Below are 12582 nucleotides of genomic sequence, written 5' to 3'. Positions count from 1 at the left end.
TGCTTCGTCTATTCATTTATAGGGATTATGGAACAGAAGGTTAAAATTTCTCAACTTTATAAAGTGTTGCTTAAAACACTATTTAATAATACACGTTCTCCGGCACAAAAGGCTTGGAAAATTGATTGTCCGTGAATTCCCCTCGAAGATTGGGATAATATATTGGCGAATTTAAGTTTACTTTCTTCTAATTTTAATCACGTTTTGGTTAAATGTAATATTCAATATTTAATAAATTTAATGATAAAAATTAAGTGTTGCCTAAGACAGGAGAGAATCCGCCAGTCTTCTGTTTACTCAATGACGTGGTTACAATGGAGAAAGCATTCCAAAAAACAATTTCTCTCCACCTGGAGATAAATCCTGTCAAGATTGATGCAAGTGTGGTATCGGCTGCTTATCGACCCAGATACTTCTGGGGGAATCTACCTGGCATGAACAGGCCTCTAGTAGCTACAGACAATGAGAAGACAAAGAGTCAAGATAGCTTTGAGCATATGTGGGAGGCACATATGCAAACTGTTGTAATTCCTACACCGTTCACCTGATTTGGATGTAAATACCCTCAAATTAAAGCTGACAGTCTGCAGTTAAAGCACATCTTGTTCGTTTCATTTCAAATCCATTGTGGTGGTGTATAGAGCCAAAAATGTTACAATTGTGTCGATGTCCCAATATTTATGGACCTGACTGTACAGGTCCTTCTCAAAAAATTTGCATATTGTGATAAAGTTCATTATTTTCTGTAATGTACTGATAAACATTAGACTTTCATATATTTTAGATTCATTACACACAACTGAAGTAGTTAATACACACAACTGAAGTTCAGTTATGCACTCAATACTTGGTCGGGAATCCTTTTGCAGAAATGACTGCTTCAATGCGGCGTGGCATGGAGGCAATCAGCCTGTGGCACTGCTGAGGTGTTATGGAGGCCCAGGATGCTTCGATAGCGGCCTTAAGCTCATCCAGAGTGTTGGGTCTTGTGTCTCTCAACTTTCTCTTCCCAATATCCCACAGATTCTCTATGGGGTTCAGGTCAAGAGAGTTGGCAGGCCAATTGAGCACAGTAATACCATGGTCAGTAAACCATTTACCAGTGGTTTTGGCACTGTGAGCAGGTGCCAGGTCGTGCTGAAAAATGAAATCTTCATCTCCATAAAGCTTTTCAGCAGATGGAAGCATGAAGTGCTCCAAAATCTCCTGATGGCTAGCTGCATTGACCCTGCCCTTGATAAAACACAGTGGACCATCACTGACTGTGGGTACTTGACACTGGACTTCAGGCATTTTGGCATTTCCCTCTCCCCAGTCTTCCTCCAGACTCTGGCACCTTGATTTCCGAATGACATGCAAAATTTGCTTTCATCCGAAAAAAGTACTTTGGACCACTGAGCAACAGTCCAGTGCTGCTTCTCTGTAGCCCAGGTCAGGCGCTTCTGCCGCTGTTTCTGGTTCAAAAGTGGCTTGACCTGGGGAATGCGGCACCTGTAGCCCATTTCCTGCACACGCCTGTACGCGGTGGCTCTGGATGTTTCTACTCCGGACTCAGTCCACTGCTTCCGCAGGTCCCCCAAGGTCTGGAATCGGTCCTTCTCCACAATCTTCCTCAGGGTCCGGTCACCTCTTCTCGTTGTGCAGCGTTTTCTGCCACACTTTTTCCTTCCCACAGACTTCCCACTGAGGTGCCTTGATACAGCACTCTGGGAACAGCCTATTCGTTCAGAAATTTCTTTCTGTGTCTTACCCTTTTGCTTGAGGGTGTCAATGATGGCCTTCTGGACAGCAGTCAGGTCGGCAGTCTTACCCATGATTGCGGTTTTGAGTAATGAACCAGGCTGGGAGTTTTTAAAAGCCTCAGGAATCTTTTGCAGGTGTTTAGAGTTAATTAGTTGATTCAGATGATTAGGTTAATAGCTCGTTTAGAGAACCTTTTCATGATATGCTAATTTTTTGAGATAGGAATTTTGGGTTTTCATGAGCTGTATGCCAAAATCATCAATATTAAAACAAGAAAAGGCTTGAACTACTTCAGTTGTGTGTAATGAATCTAAAATATATGAAAGTCTAATGCTTATCAGTACATTACAGAAAATAATGAACTTTATCACAATATGCTAATTTTTTGAGAAGGACCTGTATAACCACCGCACTGACTGCTACCACCGCTACTTCCGTGAACTCCTGCACCACTACTTCCCGGGTAGGTAGGCTGCTGCGAAGCAGGTGGTCTACCCCAGGCACGTTTGGCTCCCGACGTCCCACTGCTGCCACCCTGCTATGCTTTCAACACATAAAACTGCCGACATGAACTGAGAATATATTTTTCTTTTTGTATTGAAATAGGCCAGTAAACGCTTTCAGCAGAAATAAATGCACTAGTGAAGTGCATAGATATTTTTCTTTCTGTACTGAAAAAGGCCAGTAAATGCTTTCAAGACATAACTGCAGAAGTGAACTGAGAATACAGGGAGTGCAGAATTATTAGGCAAGTTGTATTTTTGAGGATTAATTTTATTATTGAACAACAACCATGTTCTCAATGAACCCAAAAAACTCATTAATATCAAAGCTGAATATTTTTGGAAGTAGTTTTTAGTTTGTTTTTAGTTTTAGCTATTTTAGGGGGATATCTGTGTGTGCAGGTGACTATTACTGTGCATAATTATTAGGCAACTTAACAAAAAACAAATATATACCCATTTCAATTATTTATTTTTACCAGTGAAACCAATATAACATCTCAACATTCACAAATATGCATTTCTGACATTCAAAAACAAAACAAAAACAAATCAGTGACCAATATAGCCACCTTTCTTTGCAAGGACACTCAAAAGCCTGCCATCCATGGATTCTGTCAGTGTTTTGATCTGTTCACCATCAACATTGCGTGCAGCAGCAATCACAGCCTCCCAGACACTGTTCAGAGAGGTGTACTGTTTTCCCTCCTTGTAAATCTCACATTTGATGATGGACCACAGGTTCTCAATGGGGTTCAGATCAGGTGAACAAGGAGGCCATGTCATTAGATTTTCTTCTTTTATACCCTTTCTTGCCAGCCACGCTGTGGAGTACTTGGACGCGTGTGATGGAGCATTGTCCTGCATGAAAATCATGTTTTTCTTGAAGGATGCAGACTTCTTCCTGTACCACTGCTTGAAGAAGGTGTCTTCCAGAAACTGGCAGTAGGACTAGGAGTTGAGCTTGACTCCATCCTCAACCCGAAAAGGCCCCACAAGCTCATCTTTGATGATACCAGCCCAAACCAGTACTCCACCTCCACCTTGCTGGCGTCTGAGTCGGACTGGAGCTCTCTGCCCTTTACCAATCCATCCACGGGCCCATCCATCTGGCCCATCAAGACTCACTCTCATTTCATCAGTCCATAAAACCTTAGAAAAATCAGTCTTGAGATATTTCTTGGCCCAGTCTTGACGTTTCATCTTGTGTGTCTTGTTCAGTGGTGGTCGTCTTTCAGCCTTTCTTACCTTGGCCATGTCTCTGAGTATTGCACACCTTGTGCTTTTGGCCACTCCAGTGATGTTGCAGCTCTGAAATATGGCCAAACTGGTGGCAAGTGGCATCTTGGCAGCTGCACGCTTAACTTTTCTCAGTTCATGGGCAGTAATTTGGCGCCTTGGTTTTTCCAGACGCTTCTTGCGACCCTGTTGACTATTTTGAATGAAACGCTTGATTGTTCGATGATCACGCTTCAGAAGCTTTGCAATTTTAAGAGTGCTGCATCCCTCTGCAAGATATCTCACTATTTTTGACTTTTCTGAGCCTGTCAAGTCCTTCTTTTGACCCATTTTGCCAAAGGAAAGGAAGTTGCCTAATAATTATGCACACCTAATATAGGGTGTTGATGTCATTAGACCACACCCCTTCTCATTACAGAGATGCACATCACCTAATATGCTTAATTGGTAGTAGGCTTTCGAGCCTATACAGCTTGGAGTAAGACAACATGCATAAAGAGGATGATGTGGTCAAAATACTCATTTGCCTAATAATTCTGCACGCAGTGTATATTTTTCTCTTTGTATTGAAATAGGCCAGTAAACGCTTTTAGGAGAAATAAATGCACCAGTGAAGTGCGTATAAATTTTTCTTTCAGTACTGAAATAGACCACTAAACCCTTTTGCCACAAATAACTGCACCAGTGAAGTGCGTATATTTTATTCTTTCTAGAATGAAATAGGCCACGGAACGCTTTTGCCACAAATAAGTGCACCAGTGAAGTGCGTATATTTTTTTCTTTCTGTACGCTTTTAACACATATAACTGCAGAAGTGAACTGTGTATATATTTTTCTTGTTTGAAAAGATATAAGCCACTAAAGCCTTTTCAACATAGCACTTGCACCCCAAGAACAAATTGCTGGAATGACAGAGCTGTATAATGGCTATTTGGATCCCCAAATATTCTTTCCCTATACTTGTAAATCGCTTTTCTAGCAGTGTCCCTAGCACCTTCTGACGTCTCTCCCTGCACTAAGATGCTGTGAAATGATTCCTCCCTATCCTTTCCCTGCACTTCACAATCAGGTTTTTCCAATTGCTGTCCCTATCGCCTTCTCATGTCTGTCCCTGTACTCAGAACGCTTGAAAATGTCTGACTCTAAGATGGTCGCCGTATTTATAAGGCTGTGACATCACAGGGCTGGCTGGCTGCTGATTGGCTGCATGCATGCCATTATGGGTCAGCCCGCCTTCCCAGAGTTCCTTGCCCCATGTCCTCACATGTGTAGCCTCCATTTTAGGAAAAATTGTGATTCGTTACCATGAAGTGTGAGGAAATTTGCACTTCATTAGCTTCGATTCGCTCATCTCTAGTTATTATTATTTTATAGTTCCTAGTTAATACCGGTATTGAGTTCTTATCAGCCTAGTCAGCTATTGACCTGTATAACCTGTATATAATTTTTATCATTTATTATGGTTTTCCAATTTTCCATAAAAATATTGGCGGTCTGTGAGTTTTGGATAAGTTGTCCAGAGAAAAGAAAAATTTCCGCCGGCTGCCTTGTCCCAATGTCTTCACAGGGAATCTATCACCATGATTCTGTACTATCATCTACAGTAATAAATGAGTAGATCTGCAGATAAGGAGCCAGATCGCCATTATAATTTTCTTACTCCCTTCTTTTCCCCTGCTGTCAGCAGTCAGAGCCATGCTGAGATACATCGCTGTGCATGTACACGAGTCCTCTCCATTATGTTAGCACAGCAGACGGCAATGTGTATTTCAGAGCAGCTTTTAAGCACTGACAGTGGGGCAATGGGGGGGGGGGGGGTGTGCAGTAGGAGAATAAAAATAGAGATCTGGACTCCATATCTGCAGTATTAGTCATGTATTATTCCAGATAACAGTCCAACATTGTGGTGACAGATTCACTTTATAAAATTACCATACAGCACCCACATTGTATCGCTATTTAGTGCCTGAACGGAATAGTGCCAAAATAATACGTCAAAGACTCAAGAGGGTTGTAACTGCTGGAGTCGGTCAGACTCAATCACTTCTGCAGACTGAACTGTAATGTGGCTTTGGACCACAACAGAGGAACACATAGACAGACATGTTAGCTAGAAACTGGCACACAGTGGCAGTGCAGCTCAGTTGTCTGATGCGACACATTCTTTTGATATGCATTTTCTGTATAGCATATGAGAGTATAAATGTGAACCATAAAACCATAAGGGCTTTTTCACACAAGTGTGTCCCCTGTAGGAATCGCGCAACGTGTGAGAGAGGGATTGTACGGCATTGTCATGATTGATAATGCTGTGTGCCTCTGCAGGACCTTCCTGTATTGGAATCAGTATGGTTACAGAAAGATCACATAGAGGCACACAGCATTATCAGTCATGACAATGCCCTGTGCTTCCTAAGTCCAGAACGCACGATTCCTCTCTCACACAGAATGTGATTCCCGCAAGAGACACGCTCATGTGAAAGAGCCCTAAAATAGTAACCCATGAACCTCTAACCACCACTATCTTCATGAATGGTCCAGAAATCTGCATTACATTTGGTTAGTCTACATTACCTGATTTCAATAAAGGAGCATGGTCATAATTTGGAGCACTGTTTTAGTGGACTCACTTAGAGGCGTGTTTTTAGAAAAGCATGGCTGTTTTTTTCCTTGAACAGAGCCACCCCTTTCCATGGCTGTGTGCGGTATTGCAGCTTAGCTCCATTGAAATGACACCATACAGTACACCACCTATGGGCCTGGCACTGTTTCAGAAGGAAAGCGGCCATGATATTCTAATAATCTACAAATGAGATTTACCACATTATTCACTATTCCCTTGTCTCATTCAGGTGAGGGATGCATCGCTCTCCGTATGGAAGATCCACAACAGCAACAGTTCCCATTCCTCACCCCTCTGACACACCATGGAGAGGAGACGGGTCACTTTCAGGGGGAAATCTGTCTGCAAGCAGCCTGTGGGAAACAGAGAGAGAAGCTTTACGGTAAGGCTTGTATGGCATTTGCATAGGCCAACTGCTTACTTCTCTGAGCTGCTTACAATATACAAGAAACCTCCTTTAAATTGGTTGTCAGGGATTTTAAAAACTTTGTCTAACAGCAGGGAATGTGTTAAAAATATAGAGTAACCATTACTCATCTGTTAGATCATCCACCGATCCAGCACTGCCGCTCTGGTGGTTCCCACCATACTTTGCTTACTGTGTTAAGGCCAGTAAGTGGATGTAGGCCATATCATAGCTACAGCACAGAAGCCTGCTTCTACAAGCTAAAAAAAAAAATCCTGGACGACACCTTTACTCCACCATTAACCCCTTAAGGAAGTGGCTTAATTTGGTATTTAAAGGGGTTTTCTCATTTCACACATTTATGGCATATCGCTAAGATATGCCATCAGTGCCAGGGAGGTGCGGATTCCATCTCTGGGACCCGCACATATCTCCAGAATGGGCCCCCGAGAAGTAAAGGAGAGTGTACTGCACAAGCGCGTCCCTCTCCATTCACCGCTATTGGAGTTCTGAAAATAGCTGAGCGCTGGTTCGGCCATTTCCGGCAGTCCCATAGAGGAGAATGGAGATGTGATCGTGCTGGAGCCGTGCATTATCCACTCACCGCTATGGGACTTCCCAGAACACCTGAGTGCACTCGCTCAGCTATTTTCGGAACTCCCATAGCAGTGAATGGAGAGCACTCTCGCCTGTGCAGTGTGTTCTCCTTTACTTCAGGGGCCCGTTCTGGAGATAGGTGCGGATCCTACCTCTAGGACCCGCACCTATATGACATTGACGGCATATCCTAGACCTGTGATGGCTAACCTCCGGCACTCCAGCTGTGGTAAAACTACGACTCCCAAGATGTACACTTGCTTGCCTGTTCTCAGAACTCCTTAGAAATGAATGGATCATTCTGGGAGTCGTAGTTTCACCACAGCTGGAGTGCCGGAGGTTAGCCATCACTGATCTATTCTAGACCAAGGATCAGCAACTTCCAGCTGTTCTGAAACTAGAACTCCTAGAATCCTCCTATCACTTTAGGCGGAAGTTACAAAACAGCAGAGCAATTATGCATGCTAGGAGTTGTAGTTTCACTGCATCTGGAGTGCCAAAGGTTGCTGACGCCTGTCCTAGACATATGCCATTAAAATCTGAGATGGGTATAACCCTTGAATGATGCTGGTGTTTTTGTTTTTTCATTTTTCTAAACTCTGCATTTTGAAAGCCATAATTTTTGTAAACTTTTGTGTCTTAGATTTTGTGAAGATTGAGAAAGATGAAACGGTAGCACAGAAGCAACAAATAAAAGCACAGTGCAGTCAGCAGTGGGAACAGTCGTCCAGGTAATTATATTGTATGATTAGAATAAAGGCACTGGGGGGGTATACTACACCTTCATGCTACACAAATGTGAAATCCTATGTACAAATGTGATGAAATCCCCAACAAGGCACAGCTACTGAAAAATTCCAGGACACAAGCTCATCTTCCCTGCCTGTGTAATGGATTATAACAGTACCGCAGATCTCAAAGTCCAACATATTACCATTAGCGTGATCCTCAAAAGAAACACCTACTAAAAGACTTTAGTCTCCAATGCTTTTTGAGGGGACAGCACACCATGCCGCAGTATTCTATCCAGTAATGCTCACATTAGGTTCATGGCTTTCATTATTGAGTATTCTGAGATCCGCTTTAGCACTAGTCCAAAAAATATTTGGGGTCATTTATCAAACTGGTGCAAAGTAGAACTGGCTTAGTTGCCCATAGTAACCAATCAGATTCCACCTTTCATTTTTGACAGCTCCTTTGGAAAATGAAAGGAGGAATCTGATTGGTCGCTATGGGCAACTAAGTCAGTTCTACTTTACACCAGTTTGATAAATGACCCCATTTGTACCATTTGGCTAATAGAGCCTACAGCGGATGCATAGTTTTGAGGGGTGCACTGCCCTCGCCTCCTCCTCCTCAGTGACTGGCGTTCACCATGTATCTGCGTGACAACCAGAATTAGGATTAGCTGATTGCCACTGGTCTGGCGTCTGAAGCCCCCAGCTGTTATAGAATCTGTGGCCATGTAATATTAGGCTAGTTTCGCACTAGCGGTAAGGAAATCAGGCAGGCTGTTCTGTCGGGTGAACAGCCTGTCGGATCCGTGCTGCCGCTAGTGCACGCGTGCCCCCGGACTACCACTCCGGCCCAACTGACTATAATAGGGGCAGGCTGGAGTTCCGGCAGCAGCAAGGCAAACATGCCTGGAGGCGGCCGGAGTAAAACTACGACATGGATCGGTAGTCCGGGGGCATGCGTGCACTAGCGGCAGCAAGGATCCGACAGGCTGTTCACCCGCCGGAACAGCCTGCCAGAGTTTCTTGCCGCTAGTGTGAAAGTACCCTTACATTGTGGTGTCAGGTGAATGGCCAGCCACATAAAACAAGTCATCTGTGTTGGTCCCATGTTCATATGTGCCAGCATTACTGACAATAATCAAGTTTTATTGTATGCAAACGAGCCTCTAGGAGCAATAGGGGCGTTACCATTACACCTAGAGGCTCTGCTCTCTCTGCAACAGCCGCGTCCTCTGCATTTTGGTTGATAGAGCCAGACACAGTAAACATCTCACGCCTGGCCCTGTCAATCAAAGTGGAGAGGATGCGGCAGTTGCAGAGAGAGCTGAGTCTCTAGGTGTAATGACAACTCCCCCGTTGCTCCTAGAGGCTCATTTGCATATATGAAAACTTAATTTATCTCAGTAATGTGGGCACATATGTACATGGGACCAACACAAATGCCTTCAGCTGACTAGTGCACATGTAACAGGTCAGCCAGTGTCACAGGTACAAATCTGCTGACAGATGCCCTTTTGGGTCCATTCACACGTCCGTGTGTGTTTTGCGAATCCACGGATCCGTGGATCTGCAAAACACGGACATCGGCGATGACCGTTTCGCATTTTGCGGACCGAACATCGCCGGCACTTAATAGAAAATGCCTTTTCTTGTCCGTAATTGCGGACAAGAATAGGACATGTTCTATTTTTTCGGGATTGGAATTGTGGACCCGGAAATGCGGATCCGCAATTCCGGATCCGGGCAGCACATCGTGCTTGCCCATAGAAATGTGGAACGAAATTGCGGACGTGTGAATGGACCCTAAATGTTGGTTTTCATAGCTGATGAGTAGGGATCCATTACAGTGTCAGTCTACTAACTACTCTGTCCTTCTGTGATTGCAGAGGTGGGAAAATGGCACGAGTGCGAGGAGCTCCATTGTGCACCGCAGAGATATTTAGCAGGTATACTTAATGTATTTAGAACTGCTGGTACAACCAGGATCACATAGAGGAAGGGGGGAAGGCCAGGAGTCTTTAGGGTACTTTCACACTAGTGTTAGAAGAATCCGGCAGGCAGTTCCGTTGTCGGATCTGGAAATCATTGGTCTCCGGATCCGTCTGACAAATGCATTGAAATACCGGATCCGTCTCTCCGGTGTCATCTGGAAAAACGGATCCGGTATTTATTTATTTTCACATTTTTAAAGGCCTGCACATGCGGCAAATTCATGAACACTTGGTACCGGATCCGGCATTAATACATTTCAATGGAAATTAAAGCAAGATCTGGCAATCCGGCAGGTGTTCCGGAAAATACCGTAAAAGGGACGGAACGGAAGACATCCTGATGCATACTAAACGGATTGCTTTCCATTCAGAATGCATTAGGATAAAACTGATGCGTTTTTTTCCGGTATTGAGCCCCTATGACGGAACTCAATACCAGAAAACTTTAATGCAAGTGTGAAAGTAGCCTTAGAAAGGTTGTTGGCCTCAGAAAAAAAAAAATTGCCCATACACATAAGAAGACTGTCAGCTACTGGTTTCATTAGTATCAACTCACCCTCTAATGTGTAGAAGGGTGTCCCAATTCTGCCCAACAGCTGATTTTGGCAAAACAAAGGACAGTATATATTACTCTTTCCCCATTGAGAACACATGCACACTCAGCTGAGCCAAGTGTGCATGTATATGGAGCTTTTAAGACTAATAGCTTTCAGCCGAAGGAGCATTCAGCCAACAGCTATATATGGTTTGTGGCCATAAAGAGGACCAGTCACCTCTCCGGACATTTCTGTTTTAGCAAATACTTACATTCCCCATTCTGGAGCATCTATTCTTATAACTCTATGTTGTGCCATTCCTTTATTATTCCTACTACAAGTTAAATGTATGAAGTGGCAGGAGTATGCAATAAAGGTCCAGTTGAGGGTATGTCCCTGCACAGTTGAACTGTCCAATGCGGGTTGGCAGTGGAAGCCTGTGCATGGACACCCTCTCCACCCCCCAATGGATAACTCCCAGTTGGACTCTATTGTAAGCTGCATGCAATTTACTCATAACCTTCTAGTAGTAATAATAGAGGAATGGCCCAAGACGTAAGAATAGATGCTCTAGAATTGCTATTACATGGAAATTGCAATTAATTACTAAAACAGACAAGTCAGAGAGGTGACCGGTCCTCTTTAAGGTTGAAGTTAGTTGAGTCAATGCATAATACAATTCATTCACTGTAAGAGCTCCAAATACTGTATCTGTGTTATTCACTGTCCATGTCCAGTGGCAAGATAGCTGGAGATACATAAGGGTTCAGAAAAATGGCAAATGTCCTTCTGACCATCAGTACTGGAGAGACAACTGCCCGTCTATGACCTTTTATATGACAATTCTAGCCCCCCCCCCCCAGTAATTCTTGCAAATAGTTACACGTTCTTAAGTAATGTCCCATTCTTATTTCTAGTTCATTCTAGTAGATATACCAGATATACGTATAAGACAGGACAGAGTACAAGAATATGTACACGTAGGGTTATAGTAAGGCATTAGTCTTCACATATGTCTCTTGCTTTACTTACAATGTGTGTTTTGATCCGTTTCCAGTACAGACCAGGCGGCCCAGGCATTGAGTAACCAGGTAAAGCAGAGTCCTCCAAATACCCCACAGGGATTTAAAGGGCCTGAACAACGAAGCAAACCAAGCTCCCCAGTAATGGGTCGCGGGGACACACCAATCACTCCCCCTGCTCGCTCTTCTGCACCTAGTCAAAAATTTGTAACTTGCAGCAGTGCTCGAGGAGCTGCGAACATTCGTCAGCAGGATCCTGTGTAAGTAATTTCGACAAATGTCATCTTGAATGATTAAAGTGAACCTGTCAAGTTGAATATGGATCATGTTAGAGAGCAGGAGGAGCTGAGCAGAGTGATATGTAGCTTTGTGGGAAAAGGTTCAGTAAAGTTTGTAATTTATACATCTCTGCTCATTCTGGATTTAGGAGTACAGTGGGCAGTACTATTCAGGGAAGACTGTCACTGAGTAGGTATTCTAGCAGGCCCACATTTAGAGAAGAGGTTGTCCAGATAGACCAACCCATTTAACCCCTTAGGGACCGGGCTCATTTTCACCTTAAGGACGAGGCAATTTTTTGCAAATCTGACCAGTGTCACTTTAAGTGGTGATAACTTTAAAACACTTTGACTTATCCAGGCCATTCTGAGATTGTTTTTTCGTCACATATTGTACTTCATGACACTAGTAAAATGAAGTAAAAAAAAAGAATTTTTATTTATAAAAAAAATACCAAATTTACCAAAAATGAAGTAAAAAATGGCAAATTTCCAAGTTTCAATTTCTCTACTTCTATAATACATAGTAATACCTACAAAAATAGTTATTACTTTACATTCCCCATATGTCTACTTCATGTTTGGATCATTTTGGGAATGACATTTTCTTTTTGGGGATGTTACAAAGCTTAGAAGTTTAGAAGAAAATCTTTTCAAGGACTAGTTCAGGTCTGAAGTCACTTTGTGAGGCTTACATAATAGAAACCACCCAAAAATGACCCCATTCTAGAAACTTAGAAACTACACCCCTCAAGGTATTCAAAACTGATTTTCCAAACTTTGTTAATCCTTTAGGTGTTCCACAAGAATTTATGGAAAATAGAGATACAATTTTAAAATTTCACTTTTTTGGCAGATTTTCCATTTTAATAATTTTTTGCCAGTTACAAAGCAAGGGTTAACAGCC

The 12582-nt window shown here is 43.0% G+C and overlaps 1 protein-coding gene across 1 annotated transcript in view; it reads left to right on the top strand.

Moving 5' to 3' along the window:
* INPP5D (inositol polyphosphate-5-phosphatase D) overlaps positions 1-12582 on the top strand; it is a 227840-nt gene that overhangs the window by 210284 nt on the left and 4974 nt on the right. Inside the window, exons 23-26 of the mRNA XM_040427895.1 lie at positions 6338-6490; positions 7755-7842; positions 9735-9794; positions 11433-11657. Of these exons, the coding sequence (XP_040283829.1) occupies positions 6338-6490; positions 7755-7842; positions 9735-9794; positions 11433-11657 (526 nt within the window). The remainder of the gene's footprint in view (positions 1-6337; positions 6491-7754; positions 7843-9734; positions 9795-11432; positions 11658-12582) is intronic.

The sequence above is a fragment of the Bufo bufo genome, chromosome 4 (genome assembly GCF_905171765.1).
Source record: "Bufo bufo chromosome 4, aBufBuf1.1, whole genome shotgun sequence".
Taxonomy (NCBI): domain Eukaryota; kingdom Metazoa; phylum Chordata; class Amphibia; order Anura; family Bufonidae; genus Bufo; species Bufo bufo.
The sequence above is the reverse complement of the archived record's forward strand: the minus strand, read 5'-3'. Positions and strand labels throughout refer to the sequence as shown.